The sequence below is a fragment of the Amia ocellicauda genome, chromosome 1 (assembly GCF_036373705.1).
Source record: "Amia ocellicauda isolate fAmiCal2 chromosome 1, fAmiCal2.hap1, whole genome shotgun sequence".
Lineage (NCBI taxonomy): Eukaryota > Metazoa > Chordata > Actinopteri > Amiiformes > Amiidae > Amia > Amia ocellicauda.
The window spans coordinates 20,744,387-20,762,173 of record NC_089850.1 but is presented as its reverse complement, the minus strand read 5'-3'; the positions used below and the strand labels follow the sequence as shown (position 1 = coordinate 20,762,173).

Below are 17,787 nucleotides of genomic sequence, written 5' to 3'. Positions count from 1 at the left end.
ACACACACACACACAACTGTCCTTTCACAATGGCTGTTATAGTGTCACAGGTGTGTCGCCGTCACAGGCAGCCTATACATAATGCACTTAACCTTTTCTCTACTTGTATACTGAGTGTACAGTTACTTGTTGAATGCAAGAAAGTGAAAAGTAGGCTAAGAATGTACCGGTAAATAAAATTGCAGAGCAATGATTGCACCACGTCGTGAAACAATGCCACTCAATAAAAACACCGTTTCGAACTTTAGAGGCTTGTTCGAAAGAATAGAGAATAGAGATTCTGTGCCACGAGAGGTGCCTTTGTTACGAGACCGCAGGGAAGAAGTCTGTGCGGCGCTATAACACACACGCAGACCCGCTTATTGAACATATGACGAAAGACACACCCAGCGACAGGTGAGAGGACCACGTTACAACCCCCCCACCCCTTACCTGCGAAGCTGTGTGGGTGATGTAATATATTAGAACAGCCTCCACTCCGCTCCAGAGACACACCGCTCCGTGGGGAGAGCAGAGAGAGGCGCTCAGGTGAAATACAGCAGCATCGAGGTCTCATGTGGACCTTATTTCATTATTTCAGTTCAGTCAGTACTTGTGCAAAGTTTTTCCAAGGCGCTGGAACTGGATTTTATGAGGACATGAAGGCAAGACACAGCATCTAAAGGTACAATTATATTTTGTTTTAATACCTATATAATTAAGTGATATTTGTATGATGGTTATGACGTTGCCATAACCTCATATTCTGGTTGTGCCTCACATGGCTCATATATCAATAAGACAATATTAGAAAACGTGCTCTTTGTTTGTTGAATAAATAAGTAAAAAAGGAGACTGTTCTTTAAAGTGTGGAAATATTGTTCTGGTCGCGGAGTAAGGTAAGGAGGTTTACTGTTGCTCATTACTTTATAATCGCTTCTTCAACGCTTGGTGACTTCCATGACATCATCTTTGTTTTTGTTTTTGTTGTCTTTTTGGTTTTGTTTCCATTTGGTATAACTTGTATTTCTTTTCCGTATACAAAAGTAAGTTTCTTGATTAACTTTTGTAAAGTAAAACTTTCATTTATAAAAAAAACAGACAATTCTGTCTTCTTCCGATACTGAGCAAGTATCAATCAATTAGTATAGCGCCTTTCGCAGGGTAGGCACAGGGCGCTTACAGATTGAAATAGGTTGACTGATCCTTGAGAAAGGTCAACGAACATTGAGATTGAATAGGTACCTAGCAGACTAACTGGAGAACAGCTTTTTGAGTATCTTCATCCTCATCTGCCGTTTCAACCTTTTCCAATTGAACCCGATTGAGAGGCCAGTTGATCGCTATCGTACTGGTTTAATCCGCACCTGGCGGTTAAGGTCATCGTCTCCTTGTGGTATTGAGGAGCTCAGCCACTGTAATGTTCACTGGGAAATTGAAAACATATTTTATTATAATCTATCAGTAGTCTAAATATGTGGAATTAAACTGGATACAACAAAGGGATCACCAAGGCAGTGATATTGTGGAGATACTGATCTTCTAGAGAAGGGGTTATTAACCTGGGTTCCTCCAAGGGGCCCATGGGGTAGGACCAGGGGGTCCATGGAGGATCAATGGGGAAATAAATGTAGAATTAAACATAGATCCCGAATAACAATTTTATAAATTACACATCCATGTGTTCAAAAGGTTCTGATAACTGGGAGATCATCTATATCTCATAAAAGTGACTAATGTAATAAGATATATAAGATATATAAGTTTTATAGTTATGGCGCCCTCAGACTATAGATCACACCTTTCTTTATTCTGCACTTGCCCTCCCCCACTTTTACTGGAGGCTGTTCTCTGAGATACACTGAGGGGAAAGTTAGGGAGGTTATATCAGACACTTTCTAGGGTGAGACAAACAAAGGTCAGTACAGAGGGAAGGAGGAACACAGGACAGCAACACAAACCCTCCCTAACACACCCAACTATGTATAAACATTATGTGGTCATTCTCCTCCCCTTGTCCACCTCTGGGCCGGCAGTAGTCCCCATTGTGCTAATACCGGCAGCAACCCCACGGTGTAGGTCTTTCAAACACCAGACGGAGCTAAGTATGAGTCGTGTATGAGTTTAATTCAAAGACGCAGGGTTTCCTTTACAGTTCAACATATTTCAGAAGCAAATGAGGTAATAAAAGCCTACATTTAGATATTAGAGGATAGTGACAGGGTGCCAATGTTATTTTATTTTCCCTTCTGATCTCTTCGTAGGAGAGTTTCCTAGCAGTGAAGACCATAGACGTGGAGCAAATGGCGCAGTACTGGTTAATATCTGCTCCCATTGACAATACCAGTGAAGAGAATCTGGAGAAAATGCTACACGAGACGACTAAAGCCAACATGTCTAGTAATTTCAAATTCCCAATACCTGATCTGCAGGTACTCACACAACCTTTCCCTGCAGTCTACCATTAGCGTATGGCTTGGTTTGTTGTTTGTTTTCGGGGGGACATTGGGTTTGTATGGTCTCTTTTAGTTGTGATTTCCCTACTACTTTAGTTTTCACTCGGTTCCTCAAAACTTTAATTATTCTGATTTTCTTTTGTTCTTCTCCTCCCCCTCCTCACGTTGTTCTTGTTCTTCCTATTAATGCACAAAAAACAGTTACACCCCCCACCCCCCCACATAATGAATGCATGTTTCCATTGTCTCACAGGTAGGGACCTTGGATCTCCTCGTCAAGCTCTCAGATGAGCTGGGGCAACTGGACTCCCATGTTGAGAGGTGAAACAAAACTCATTCTTGGCTTTAAAAGTGACTTTCACCTTCCCACTTGTAGTCAAATTACAAACCCCAGCCTTTGTCAGAGGCTGCTCCCTCCCTCACAAGGCATCATGTACTGGGGTGTCGTTTGCATTTGGCAGGCGGGTTTTCATTCAGTCTGGCCCCTCGTTTGCTAAAAAGGGATAATGATCTTTATTTACTCCCTACAGATACAAGAGCTGTTTGTAATTAGTGTCTCTTACTCAGAAACTTTCCTAGTGCAACTGATCAGGTATGAACGTGTTGCAATTCAAGAACCACAGGGGGAATTTAAAAAAATGCTTGCATGTTGACATAAAAAAAACTATTCTCACACAAAGATGACAGTAACCCAACAAACCAAAAAGAGAACAACCACATTGATAATATTTACCAGCAATCGCTTACACATTAGCACCCACATCTGAGCTCAGCAACTAATATTGGGAGTGAGGAGGCAGGTCAATTAATTGGTAGTTCAGTCTGGATTCCACCTGGAACAAGTGTGTGTGTGCTTGTGCATGCGTGTGTGTGCTTCTCCATGTGAGTGTGTGCGCGAGTGCATGTGTGTGTCTAGAGCTCCTGAAGACACTCCTCTTCTGTGGCAGCTCTCCGAGGCCAGTCCCCCAGAGGCAGCCACAGTGTAGAGTTGCAGTATTACCCTCACATCAGTAATTGATAGCAGTCAGCAGGACGGCAGGCTGGATTTCCAAGCGAGGTCTAAGTTCAACTCTTGCCAAAATAGTGGCTCCGGAACAGGGGCCGACGTGAAGCTGCTCTCATTTGTCCTTGTCGAAGCGAGCACAGCGGTGGAGTCTGTCAGTTGAGTCCAGGCCCGCTGATATTGAATTCCTAGAGAATTAATAATGAAAAGTGTGAGGAAATTTTGCTCCCTACGTTCAGCACCAGCAGGTTGAAAGAAAACATGGCACATGACAACGCCACTTCAGATACAGGTTAATGAGATAAAAGGACTCGGAGGTCACAGGTCTCTTACTCTGGGCAACAGGGGACTGAAGTGCGATTCAGAAAACCTCCAGCTTCACTACATTTCTTACAAGCATTACAGCACACCTTACACACACAGCCACATCGGTGCTCTTGCTGACCATATTACTGACTTGTAGCCAGTTGTTAACCCTTGGACCAGTTGTATTGATAGTTATTATCATGATTATAGTCCAAATATATGTCTCCAAGTAACTGCTGTTTATGGAATATCTTGTGCTGAGTATCAGTGGCCTTCAAGACTTGCTGTATCCCCAAATGTTCCCTCTAAGCATGCTGAGTTTACAGTACAAGACAAGACACACAATAAGGCTTAATACGTTTTTTTGACATTTTAATAGAACTGATTTTTTATGTCAAATGCTGTCTAGCAAAAGGTTGGAATTAAGTGATATTTGATCTCTGCAGCGTACTGAAGAAGACGTCCCAGTGCATGTGTCAGGTTATGGAAGACTCTAATGAAAAGTTTCAGGAAAACCTGCTGGCCAATGGCGGTGAGTGCAGCTGGGAGCCTCCGGGCACATCCCCCCATTCTCTCACTAACAGCAGGAGCATGTAGCACACATGATGGACACGTTCTTTCTTCATGTGATAAAACTGCACATCCAGCCTGTTCTCTGACCTCATGTTCCTCCTCTTAGGACCGAAAAAGATGCAGGAAAGCCAAACGCCCAAGAAAATGTACTTTCAGGCCCTGATGGGTATTTTGTCTTTGCTGAGGTTCTGCATGCCTTTGGTGTGCTGCTGTGTTTGTGTTTCATTTGTAATATATATATATATATATATATATATATATATATAGCTCGGACCTTTGTTTGGACACCTGCTGTTGTGGGCATGTTGCGCTTTTAAAACTGTGCCTCACAGCCTCCGGCAATGTGTTGTCTGGTGGAGAATAAATTAATGAATGATTGAATGATCAGATGCAAATGGAGAGAGAATCAGTGAAGGAAAACAGTGACCACTGCTGATGGTAACCGTCTCCACTGGAGAACACTGTCCCCAGTGCTTTTTTCTTTTTCCCTTTTGCACACACCTGTTTTCTGTGTGGCTCCTGGTTTTAAAAACAGATCTGCCACTTTAAGGTGTTTTATGTTACAGGTTGATAATGTTGCCTTAAAGATGATCAACTCTTAGGTCGCATTGTACTCTGTGCTAAAGAATTTGTTTTTTGCCAGTAAAAGAAACACCCTGATGAGAGTTTCGTGCATTTGGGGAGTTTTTTCAGACGTGTGCTTGTGTGCTATGTGAAATTCATCTGTGCAGTACAGTCCATGCCCACACAGTCTTTGTGTTTCTTGTTGTAGTCGATCTGGTGACGTACCTCACTAACTTTCAATGGGACATGGCCAAGTACCCGATCAAACAGCCATTGAAGGGCCTGGCAGAAATCATCTCCAAGGTGAGCGTCTGTCTGCACGTGCATGATGGGAAGTCTATAGGCACACCATGGGGACACTGCTTAATTACTGTGCCAATTTACTGTGGTTAAACTTTCATAAGGGAACACCTTCACATAGTTCTCAATTACCATTAGTATAAGTGAATCTGGCTCTCATACACACAGTCACTCTGCATTTTCCTTTCTGGGTTTTGCCGTTTCCAGTTCCAGCTTCTGAGGGACTGTCCTGAAAAGAAAGCATTATGTAATTGGCTATACACATACCGTCAAGCTCATCAAATAGATCCATTAATGTATTCTTTTGGTTAATGAAGTTAACAGAATGCATTGTCTTCTGCTGTCCAGCAAGTTTCTCAGATTGATGGAGAGCTGAAATCGCAGATGGAGGCGTACAACCGATTGAAGGGGAATCTGCAGGCGGCCGAGAGGAAAGCAGTGTGAGTCTCCCGTCCTAACTGCTTTGCACCAAACCATACTGGCAAAAGCAATGTTTAATCTATTATGGTTTTAACTTTATCGACGATTAGCCCCCCAACAACAGAACCAAACCAATTAAGTTTCTTTTGTTTGTGCTGGTGAAACCAATGCTTCTGCCATTCCAGTTTGAAAGACATAACAAAATTAAATTATAAACCAGTGATTGCATCTCCCTGTGTGAGGATATGTCTCCTGTTCTCTGTAACCGGTGGTCTTTTCCTATTGCCAGAGGGAACCTTTTAACGCGAACACTGACCGACATCGTCAAGAAGGACGATTTTGTGCTCGACTCAGAATACTTGACCACTCTGCTTGTGGTTGTGCCCAGGTACATGCTGCAATTTGACATGGGGTATTTAATAATCTGTCTGCACCCCCACACTGTGGAAATCCACCGAAGGCTTGTATTACTGTACCACTTTTCACAGAAGTGAGGACAGGGCAAGAGAATTTGTAAATCTATTATTTTTCCTGTTATAATTAATCTATCTTTACATCTTTATTAATCTATTATAATTCTCACTCCCAGAAGCATAGATGGTTGCTAGTTGTTGTTTATATCATATTTTGTAACTGCAAAAGGGATATCATTTTTTATGCCTTTCAATTGTTTCCTGGGTTTGCAGGACACAAGACACCACTTGGGAAAAGACCTACGAATCTCTGTCTGAACTCGTAGTGCCGCGGTCAACAAAGTAAGTACATAAGACACCCGAGGACAGTCAGGTGTTCATTCCTAGGAGATAGCATTTCAGTACCATGATGGGGAGTGGAGATTAGTGCATTCTTCATTTTGCAGAAAATATTCACATTTCAGTAGCAGACATCAGCCTGCTTGCAATTGTAACACCTGTTTGATGGTATAAGATTAATCTTAATAATCAAAGGATATAATAGCCCTCAAAACTGCCTCCTTCAGTGCAGATTCTCATCACAATGTAGGACTGTGGTTTGCCAGCAAGTGTGCAGTAACTGTTTCTGCTGATTATTTGCACATCACTCTGTATGGCATTGGTGTGTGGTCATGCTCACCTGAATGTGCTCTGCTCTGCAGGAAAATCACAGAGGACTCAGACGGAGGGCTCTTCACTGTCACACTGTTCAAAAAGGTGGTTGCTGACTTCCGAGTGAAGGCCAGGGAAAACAAGTAAGCCTCGGCCCCTTGTGGTCAATCAAGAGTATCTTTATTCACAGCACCGACTTAAAACACCATGGTTAACGCCATGTGAGACAAACCCTTAAAACACTCCACTCCAAAAGGAAAATAAAATCATTTTAGTTGCCATTCATGTTGCTTTGCTGTGAAGGTGGCCTCTCATAGTGGTCAAAAAGCCCCTTAAACTCCCACAGAGCCTGTGTTCCCTTGTCTGCAGGTTTATAGTACGTGAATTCAGCTACGATGAGGCAGAACTGGAGGCAGAGAAGGAAGAGATCACACGTTTCACCACGGAGCAGAAGCAGCAATACGTGAGTGAGGCGGCCGTCCCACTCTGCCCCTACGCAGTCGGGGGTGAACACAGGAGTTATGGAAACAACACGGGGGAAAGCCAAGCCTAGAAACAATCAGTGGTTTGTCGAAGCCATGACCACTTTAGATCATCATCCATCTCAGGATCTGGACAGTGACAGTCATATCCTGAGATAAAATCTTAATTCTGTATTATTAATGGATCTAAAGCTTCTGTCCACCACTCTCTCACCATCTGTTCACAGGGCCCCCTCCTGCGATGGCTGAAGGTTAATTTCAGCGAGGTGTTTGTTGCCTGGATCCACATGAAGGGTCTTCGGGTGTTTGTGGAATCTGTGTTGAGGTACACTGCCCGGCCGCTGCAACATAACACGCGTCTACATGGGTTTTAGCCCTGAATTCACAGGAGGTGCTCCTTGGGTGATGCATTGTGTTTGCACCGAACATAATGATTGGCATTTAGGCCAAGAAGTTCTATTTTGATTTGTCAGACCACCAAACTATTTGCCACATGGCTACTCAGTCTCTAGAGTTTATTTTTATTTTTTTTAAATCCAACCTTATTCAACGTGGGCTTTCATGAGTAATTACTTCCTTCTTTCCACCCTACCATACAGACTAGATTTGTGGAGTGCTTGGGATTTTGTTGAGTCAGTACTGCTTTCAAAGTTGACAGTGGCCAATTCTCCTTGCTTGGTCATCACAGTTTGAGGGACAGCCTCATCTAGGCAGGATCTTGATGGTTCCATACACCTTCCACTTCTTTATAATCTTGACTGTGGTCCAATGCCTGTGATATATTTATTTTATACTCATCCCCTACGCTGTGCCTTTTAACAACTTTGATCTGGAGTTCATTTGACACCTCTTTTGCGATCACGATTGAGTCGAGTGCTTTGAAATGTACGATCCACCACAGGGAGCCTACAGGCACTGCAGAATTGATCTTGAAGTCATGTGAATCACTACAATTTAACAGGGGGAGGCCACTTTTGTAGGAGATTGCTTACACCTTACCTAATTTAAGATTGCTATTAAAAGAGGAGTGGACACTTATGTAATCAAGTTAATTCAGTTTATATTACCATTTATAGAATATTACAACTTGTAAGTTGTGGGGAAGAATCTAATTAAAAAACAAACAAATTGCCCCTGTATGACACTTCTTTTATGGGGGATTATTGCATTTTTCTGGTTTTGCCTCCTGAAAAATTAGTACACATTTCTGTGACAATAACTGGATTTTAATAGCACTGAGAGGGAAGAAGAGTGGAGCACATCTGCAGCAGCAACACATCAACACTGTGAAAACATATTGCCAGTATCATCCAACCCCTCACTCCCCCCCATAATGCATCTGTTCCCCACTCAGGTATGGCCTCCCAGTCAACTTCCAGGCGGTTCTGCTGCAACCCAACGAGAAGAAAATCAAGCAGCTCAGAGAGGTCCTAGCATCGCACTTCAGTTACCTGGATGGGAGAGGTGGCGGCAAACTGGACGTGGGTACCATCGCCAGCTCTCCTTTACCTTCTTTCATTTCTTGCTCATTTGATATCGAAAATATCTTGCATTGTTTAACAGTTGGCCAGTGATGACATATGCAATTAAGCAGTACTAGTTGAGTTTCCAATTAAGCAGTTCAGTAAAGCACAGCTAGGACAAGGGTCGAGATGGGCAAAGAGATGCATATTCCTCAGGCTGCCCTGAACAGGCGCAGCAGCCCACTTGACACCCAGTGAATTACAGCTCATAAAGACCAGAAATCACTCCTGGTTCTCTTCTTTACACAGGTCAGAGGAGTTGACATCCCTGGGATGATTTTAGTGAATCAGGAATACCATTCCTACGTCTACTTCAAGATTGATGCGGATGTGGCCAATGGCATCTAGAGACGCTGCAATTACCAGAACAATTAACTCTGAGGGGAACGTCAGCCATCCGGGGGAGGGGGTTAAAAAGGGAATATTTCGAACATGTTAACAACAAATCATACTAGCACTACATTACTGTATCCAGCATGGGATTGAACTGTTACATGTGTTTTTCTTCAAATGTAGAACTGCAGACTACATTGTAGCCTTTAATCTGCTGCCTCATGCTACTGGGGATAGTCATTGATTTCCCTACAACACCAGGTGACATCCACAGATATATTAACCCCGAATGAACTGGTGGCTTAAATGCCGACCAAGACTGGGTTACTCACCTCCACTCTGTTCCCGCTCTCCTCTGAAGTTAAACAGTACAAAGTATATGATGCAGATTTGTATACAGATGAGAAACCATAATAGTTTGACCAGTGCAAGTCCAATCTAATGCCATCAATGTGAAGCCCTAGAAAACTAGATTCGCTTTTACTTCCATTTTGTGTGTGAACCAATGTTGTAACATAATTGAGAGGTTTTAATCTGGGATTTGTAGGCTGACTGGGTTGTAACTTCAATTCTAAGCTTATGCCCTGACAGCAGCTCTGTGGATATGAGGGGTATATTGTTCCCATCCAATGGAAACGTACAGGTTTTGAAAAATGTGCAGTTGGTGGGTGGGACAATCCTATTACTAAAATCTACTCCTAGACAGAGAGCTTTGATTTTACCCAGTTGATTGCAATAAAAATGTTTTTCTAAATATTCCTGTTCTTCCAGACTAATTTTTCACTGTCACAAATATGAACCAGACACTTACACTTTCCATCTAACAAGAGCTGCCAAACAAAGCAAGACCAAACTTGGGCAGAACTCTAAGCTTTCATGCCAACCAAACTGCTCTGATTGACTGGATAACTAGAGGAATTAAATGCTTGTCTACAAGCAGCAGCTCAGAGTCTAAATAATCTTTTAAGCCCTGAACTGGAAGACTTGAAAACAACTTGTCAACTGGACCTTTATCTCCACTAATTAAGCAAGCAGGAGCTCAATTCTGATTTTTGCCTTAGTGAGTTAATGAACACTATTACGCATTTATATACCAAAGTTTACCACTTCAAAACACCAAATCTTTTGGTCAGGTAAAAGTGTAAAAACATCCCCTTATTTTCAACATTTAAAGACTCTTCCTGGCTCATCTGACCTCCAATAGGGAGTGAAAAATCCAATTACTATACATTACTGGCTATAAAACCACAAACGCCACCAACAGCTGGTCCATACACAATTGGGGAGAAAGTTCTGAATTAATACACTGCTGATAAACCCTCATTCTAAACAAAAAACATTTTAAAATACAGCAAAAAAACAGGGTCTTCATCATACAGACATTTGAGTCACCTGCCATCCTATAAAATCTTTCTACAGAAAACAAGATCTCTTCAAATTAAAATCCACTCATTGAATTGGTGTTCATTTTGTTTAGTTTTTTTTCCAAAATACATCAATACATTATTCACAATCAAAGTTGACGGCTGGGTAAGAAGTATACAAGAACTACACCCCCCCCCATTCCCCAATGCCTTTCAGGGACTACTGTAAAAGTAATAAAATTGGAAAGAAACATTCAAAGTTCATACCAGAACAAAAAAACAAAAAAAAAGCATTCAATTATATTCCCAATCGGACAGTAAATAAGAGTTTTCTCCCCAGTTTGCACTGGTGGGGGGGGCTGGGAGCTGGTCAGAGAGTGGGGGCAGGGGGCTGGCCAGTGACCAGCAAGTCCTTTAAAACACCAGCATTCCCAGAACAAGTGGACAAGTGCACCTCTGGGGCGGGAAAAAAAAAAAAAAAAAAAAATTGCAATAAAAAGGTCCCCCCCACCCGGGAGGCCGGGAGAAGGAGTGCGCCACTCAGGGCAAGTCCCCTCGCTGGGTGTGGAAACTGCCAACCCTGGACTGGACAGGGAGATGAAAGCAAAGTTGTTCAGTCTTTGTAAATTTTTGTAGTTTTTTTTTTTTTTTTGACAAGTCTAGATCTCCGGGTGGCCAGTCGAGACTGCTCATAGCTCATCCTTGTCCAGATCATCCAGCTCCACGTCACTCAGGTCAATGTCGTCTTCAACTGGCAGCTGGAAGGGAGAAACGGGTTAGTGATGTCCAGCATGGTCCCCAGCCCAGGCAACACTCACCGTTTATAGGCTAAAAGTCAACTTGAGAACCTTGTATACTTAAAGGGCTAATGACAGTCCTTGCTTTCAAGTGGAGATTCTGGTTAACTACAATTTTCTTGTCACCATTGCATTTATGCTTTAAAAATGCTGACCTCAGGATAGAGCTCTCCAGAGCTTCTTGGGTAATTTTATCATCACCCACTGGGAAACTGCCACCTGGTTAGAAGTTCACCAACAAGTGCCTGCTGGCAGTGGAACCCAGGCTAAAAATCACTGATAAAGCTGTAACAGCAGCCCACAAGAGACCAGCCACTCAACATGACACTCAACACTGACTGCAATGTGCACAGACCGCAAATAACTGGGAGGGAGGACACTGGTGGCAGCGCTCCATTTACCTCTCCGTCTTTGCCGTCCCATGGGTCGACCGAGTGGATCTTGGGAATCACTCCTCCACCCACTGTGGCTGTGGAGCCGCGGCCCACGGAGAGGTCCCTGTGAGGAGAGAGCACAGGTCAGTTGAGAATGGAGGGAGAGACGGGAGATGCAGTTTAAGGGATATGGGAAATGTACATTTAAAATGTGATTTTTACCATTTATGCATCCTAAGTGCTTTGGCACCAATGTTCAGCCATGCCAAAAAACAAAATTGAAGAATAGCAGCTAACAAAAGCCAGTGTGGTTCACCTCCCCTTAAAAGTAAAGGGGGCGAGGGCGGGAGCGGGAGAGGACGCTGGCCAGCTGAGCTGTGGGTAGACAGAGCACACCCAAGGGACTCACCTGAGGAACTCGTGGATGCCGGTCTCACTGAAGGAGCCTTTCAGCAGGGCGTACTTCATCTTCCTGGCATTAATGGCAGCCATGGCCGGGTAGCCAAAGCCCCCAATGCCCAGCGCTCCCTCCAGATCCATCTGAGCCCCAGCCTCCGTCCACAACCACCTGGGGGAGACCGTGACCGAGGATCAATGCTGCACTCCACACACCATCCCATCGACGAGTACTAGAGACCAGCTGCGTCAACCAGAGGCTCTCAGCCCTGGTCCTGTAGTGACCCCCACTGCCTTTTGTGAAGCATTTGGTTATTTCCAACCCCCACCTTCACCTTTCCATTACTGGGGGTGGCAGTACATGTAAAAGTGTAAGAGAGCCCCTGTGCCCTACCGAAGAGTAAACAAGGCAGCAAACAAAACAGTCCATCCTATCTGCTCCTCCAGGGCCATGGTGCATCGGCTTCTCATCAAACAACGAAGGTCTAAACTATGCATTGAACTGAAGTTTAAACCCCCCAATAACAGGTCTAATTATTAAGAGACATGTACCTCCAACAAGTGCAATGGAATGAAAACTCAAGACCTACCCCCACATCTTCTTCTTGTATTTGTCTGCCATTTTCATCATAACTTCCAAATAGGCATTTCTGCCTGAGGCTCCTGTTAGAAAGAAAGCGTTTTGGGATGCTCAACAAAAACATCCTGGGGCCGGTTGCATAAACATAGTATACGAAGACAAAGACTTCATCTAAGTCCTAATAATGATAGACACTCAGTTAAGTGTTGCATCAAGTAGTCTTTCCTTAGACTGGTCTTACTTAGTTTATCATGCATTGCATTCTGGGAATTTTAAAGACACCTGAAGAGAAGAAAACAAAACATGGCAGACGTTTAACAGCAATTATCCCAGTTAACTGAAAATCTATGCTAGTTATTGAAATAGATCTGTATTTGGGCACCATTTTCATAAACCTTCACTAAAGCCTTGGGATAAAAGTGAAAAGTTAACATTGTCAAGCTGGTCTGTAAAAGACGGGAGAAATGATTAAATGTTAAATTTAAGAAACATCCCCATACTAAACTCAGTGCAGAGTTTATTTATTCTTTTGCCAGATGCCCTTGTCCAGGGTGATTTAGGATATAGGATACAATGGCAAAACAAAAGTGCTAAATACTGCACAAAAAGGTCATAATACAAACTGAAGTTTAAAAATGACAAGTGTAGGTAAAATACACAGATTGTTATTGAAGTCTGTGGGGACTGCAGTGTGTGAGACAGCGGGGTGCGAGACACAGCCGGAGCTCCATCTGCCTGTCAGCATCAATGTGTCGCCGTAGACTCAGGCCAGCGGTTTCAATTGAAAGATAGAAATAAGTTCCAAGTTGACCTGGGGGTGAGGAGGCTAACTAACTTTTCAGGCTAAGTCTTAGTCCGTCTTAATTTTATGCAACTAACTCGCATAGACTAGTCTGTCAACTTAAGAGCAGTCTAATAGTTTTATGCAAACAGCCCCTGGATAGACAATACACAACCTCCCACTCCCTCTAGGAAAGGCAACGCTGTAAAGAATGATAACCCTACAAGAATTACAATCTTAAATGACTGAAGCCCATCATACCAGTATCAAGAATGTGAGGCAGAACTGCAATGATGCACAGCTGGAAGTCATCACAGGTCTTCTTCAAAACCCCTTCATTCACGATCTGAAGGAGCAGAAGACAGGGTTAACGCCTGGACTGAACACCCAGATCTGGGGTTGCAGAGTTAAAGAGGTCATTAGTCAAACCCATGCCAGATCACAATCCTAAACACGTTTACTTTTAAGTAACTTGCATCGAAACAAACCAAGTTTCCAAAGAACGATAATTACATTCAAGAGCTTAAATTTTAGGAAATGGGTCAGAACAAGGCAACTCATCAGGATTTCTCCTCAGCTCTACTGCTGTATCCGCGCGTGTGCAGTGCAAATGTAGCCATTGACACTAGTTCCATTGCAAAGCCCCTTGCCAAGCATGGTCAGATACTAATGCAGCGGTGTGCCTCTCCAGGACTGGCCACAGTTGTTTTACACATCTCTCTAGATCACAGGGAAGAGATTAAAGCCCAATAGCTTAACCAGTTAGGTAGTCAGTCTGCATAAACAACCCTAGAAAGAAACTGCATGTCTCCAGAAGCAGAAGTGGCCAGCCCAGTACACAATTCTGCAGTTAGCCAAACAGCACACGCGATAAACACCATAAAATAACCAGTGAGTGCCGTGCACGGTCAGGGGCCCTCACCTCCAGCAGCTCAGGGGGGGCCGCATTCTCCGAGTAGAAGTCCAGGGCGCGGGCCACAATGTCTGCCCGGGTTCGGCCCCCATCAAATTCTGCTGGCTCCTCTCCCTTCCGGAACACCTTGATTGTTGGAAACCCGCGGATCTGTAGGTAGAAAAAAAAAAAAAACCTAAATGTGTAACAGTCAGGTGATCGTTTTCAGAGGAGTTTACACTGAGTCGTCGCACCCTGAATGCTTTAAAACTCTTCCCCAGCAGGGAACTCACCCCATATCTGCTGGTCAGCATCTGATGCACAGTGGCATCCACAGCCCCGAGCTTCACTTTGCCCTTGGTCTGCTCCTTCACCTCTGAAGCAGCAGCTGCCCACTCAGGTTCCAAACTAGAAGGAGAAGAATGACAATCAGGAGTGCACTCTTGTCTCAAAGGCTGCCATGTGCGTCATCGTAGGAATTATTCGACACTTCCATTAAAACTGAAGTGTCCCCCAGTAGAGCAAAACTATCATAAGCCAGCTGTACAAACCTTTACTACCATACATAATAAAACATTAGCTGCAGCTTACTTCTTGCAGTGGCCACACCATGGCGCAAAGAACTCCACCAGCCAGACGTCATCGCTGTTCAGCACTGTGTTGTCAAAGTTGTCATCCGTAAGCTCGACCACGTCCTTCTTGCTGCCGCCACCGCTGCTGCCACCGCTTCCGCCACTCTGCAGAGTAGGAAGCAGAGAAGATAGGAAGTCAGACCTCCATAGACAGGCTGCCTCCTCTTAACTGCCTTGCACAACAGGAATGAGATTTCAATGGTTGTCAGTTCAGCACTAGCCTTGAGTGCAGGTTTCATCTCTGCCAGGCTCAGATCTTAAAATTAAACACCTTGACCTTTGCTCACTGGACACAGACTACAACTGCCCAAATACACCTGCTAACCCACAGAACTGGGGTACGAATCGAGTTAGAGAAACTGCATTGCCCTTCTGGAACAAACATTTAACAGATGTTCATTCCTTATATTTCTCACATCTAAACGGTCACCTTTCCTGATGCATTTAAAACAGGCTTGACTAACCCACATCAATTTAAGCAAGGTTCATTTCTACTGTAAACTTTGAGCTTATAAAATTAAATTTGTAATCCAAACAATGTTAAATCTGCACCATGCAGTTGGTTCCCAGCGATGAAAACCCAAATGCCAGCCTACCTGCCGGCCCTGATCAGAGCCGCTGCTCTTCCCACTCATCCGGTCCTTGACCAGGGACCTCAGCGAGTTCAGAGCCGAGTCCACAATCGCTTGACTCGTCCTGGCGCCTTGAGGAACAACAAAGCATTTAAGATGAAGGACAGGACAAAGTGGGACAGAGGAAGGGCAGAAGATCTGAAACATGTTACATTACCTTGATAGTCCTCTGGCTTGTTCTTGTTGGCACCAAACACTTTGATGGTTGGAAATCCCCGAATGCCATACTGACCACCAAGGTTTTTGTGTTGGTCAGCATCCACTGCACCAATTTTCACAATTCCCTGGACAGAAAAAAAGAGTACCCAGCCATAGAAGTCTAGTCTCTCCTCAGTTTTACAAGAAACTCAACTACAGTTGTATAAAAGGACAGATGAAGCCTTAAAGCTAATGTCCCGAAGGTTGTCATGTTAAAATACCTTACAATAAATTACAATGTGTTTACAGTAGATGTTCTGAATTTCCAGTGCAAGACTACGCAAGGAAGGAATCATATCTTTACAGGTTGTCTCACAGACCTCATTTAGCACTGTTTGTACACAACCCTATCTACAACATTGGGTGCAGGAGTAGTGCTAATCTGGGCATGTTAATGCATGCCTAGGACGCTTACTTTAAGTGCAGTCGCTGCCTTCTTCCAGTCCGGGGTCAATCTTTGACAATGGCCACACCTGCACAAAGCCAGGAGCATTTATTGACATTCAGTATGACAGCAAATAACAGGCAAACTTTACAGCTCATCCACACACAATCTCTTATCACAGACTAAAAAGTGTTTAATTCTTAAGAGCAAAGAACCTTGGGCACCAAGATTAAAATCTTTATCATTCTACAAAAAATGCATTTGTTACTACTTTACCAGATTAGAGTTAACCAACACACACACCTTTGTGAAAATGTGTGCTTTGCATGAGGTTAAGAAAAGTACAAATAAGTAATGCTCTTACCAAGGAGCATAGAACTCCACCAGCCACAGACTGTCACTCTGCAGCACCTCTTTGTTGAAGTTGGCCGGGGTCAGCTCCACCACATCGTCACTGGAGGAGTAGAAAGCGCTCACCGACACCAGCAAGGTGCAAGCCGCCACACCTGAAGCAGACAATGCAAGAACAGAGATAAGGGGAGTTAGGGACGTTTCATTCAAAGCACATTCATTAAGCCTCCAAGCAAAAGGCTGAACTGTAGTCCATGCACACCAAGAGAGCAGAAAGCACAAAGCTACACGTCAGAACTAACCAACGATCAGTCCTACCTAAACCTACCTGCCTACATGGACACACACCAGTCCCTCTGGCGACTCCATAGACTTTCATATCTTTAACTCCACTCAAAAACAGCATAACTAAAAACAAATGCAGGTCTTCCACCTGGAGATGGTTTCTGCTTGGGTCGCTCACTCATTGTCTCCACCTTGACAGTAGGTAATGCCCACATATTACACCTACCCAAACACCAGCTGCCTTCAAGTCTGCGTCGTTGACATTACCTTTTTAATACACATGCTGCCTGTTATGGATGAGGGTGATCGTATTATACCAAAATCATACCGAAAAAGAAAGAAAGCATGAGTTTCGTTTTATTAAGGGGGGGCGCAATAGGTGTAAACTTCCCATTGGAGAAACATTCCCGCACCGGGTCTATAAATCAACAGGAGCTACTAGCACCATCATACTGCACCCATGCACAAGGTTTATGATAGAGAGCGAACGACTGCGGAAGCCCGAGACAGTTAAAGTTGCGCTTCAGCCCAGCAGCACAAGCTGGAGAGGCGACTACTCGATACTGGCTTCGCGGATCCGCACTGGTTTGCCCACTTATTTAAAACCGAGTAGTCCAAGACGAGTGCTGATCAAGTTCTGGGAAGCCAGCAGCAAAGGAAGTAGTTTGTTTTACCCAAATATATCATGAAGCATTGCTTAAATACCCGATCAATAAGGAAAGTTATAACAGGCTGGGCACCACCTCGTTCATCACGTACTCCTCTTCAACCACAGCCATTCCAATGTGCCACAGACGCAGTTACACACCAGTACAGGACATACACTAGGTATGGACACACAATAATCGGCTGCTATTCGAGGTCATGTCTTGCACATCATTGAACAGCAGACACAGGCCGAGATCGGGGGCGTGCAAGACAATAGCTACAAAAATAACCGCACAGGCGCAGTCTGCCACATCAAGACCAACGGGGCCCGGCCGCGATTCAGGCGCCTCTTACCTATGAAGGCATTCATGTCTGTTGTTCGCTCAAGCCGCACAGGTCCGTCGCTTCCCCGCTCGCCGCTCTCTGCGCCTCCGAGCCGCGCAGCCGCTCACAAAGTCTCCGGACTCCG

General features: G+C 44.1%; 2 protein-coding genes across 2 annotated transcripts; one reads left to right on the top strand and one right to left on the bottom strand.

Annotated features, from left to right (window-relative positions):
* The first annotated feature begins 472 nt into the window (after positions 1-472).
* Positions 473-9,759, top strand: LOC136739845 (V-type proton ATPase subunit C 1-A). Its single transcript, XM_066698395.1, has 13 exons — positions 473-664; positions 2,244-2,411; positions 2,689-2,756; positions 4,191-4,276; positions 5,090-5,184; positions 5,530-5,621; positions 5,891-5,989; positions 6,288-6,356; positions 6,716-6,808; positions 7,035-7,128; positions 7,375-7,472; positions 8,502-8,628; positions 8,920-9,759. The coding sequence occupies exons 2-13, from the start codon at positions 2,283-2,285 to the stop codon at positions 9,016-9,018; spliced, it is 1,149 nt and encodes a 382-aa protein (XP_066554492.1). The 5' UTR covers positions 473-664; positions 2,244-2,282; the 3' UTR covers positions 9,019-9,759.
* Positions 9,760-10,460: 701 nt separating this feature from the next.
* Positions 10,461-17,787, bottom strand: pdia6 (protein disulfide isomerase family A, member 6). The gene is made up of 13 exons (XM_066698383.1): positions 17,673-17,787; positions 16,399-16,540; positions 16,065-16,122; positions 15,609-15,735; positions 15,416-15,522; positions 14,779-14,924; positions 14,481-14,595; positions 14,218-14,358; positions 13,557-13,641; positions 12,525-12,597; positions 11,948-12,106; positions 11,566-11,662; positions 10,461-11,125 (listed from the first exon to the last, which is right to left on the bottom strand). Exons 1-13 carry the CDS (start codon positions 17,686-17,688, stop codon positions 11,057-11,059), a joined length of 1,335 nt encoding a protein of 444 aa, XP_066554480.1. The 5' UTR covers positions 17,689-17,787; the 3' UTR covers positions 10,461-11,056.

What these genes read in the sequence shown, in the direction of transcription:
- LOC136739845 (XM_066698395.1), top strand. Translation starts at nt 2,283, where the DNA reads ATGGCGCAGTACTGGTTAATATCTGCTCCCATTGACAATACCAGTGAA. An exon ending in TCCCAATACCTGATCTGCAG is followed by an intron (nt 2,412 to 2,688) that starts GTACTCACACAA and finishes ATTGTCTCACAG; the next exon opens with GTAGGGACCTTGGATCTCCT. An exon ending in AAACCTGCTGGCCAATGGCG is followed by an intron (nt 4,277 to 5,089) that starts GTGAGTGCAGCT and finishes TTCTTGTTGTAG; the next exon opens with TCGATCTGGTGACGTACCTC.
- pdia6 (XM_066698383.1), bottom strand. An exon ending in CAAGCCAGAGGACTATCAAG is followed by an intron (nt 15,523 to 15,608) that starts GTAATGTAACAT and finishes TTGTTCCTCAAG; the next exon opens with GCGCCAGGACGAGTCAAGCG. An exon ending in GCCTCACATTCTTGATACTG is followed by an intron (nt 12,598 to 13,556) that starts GTATGATGGGCT and finishes TCTTTCTAACAG; the next exon opens with GAGCCTCAGGCAGAAATGCC.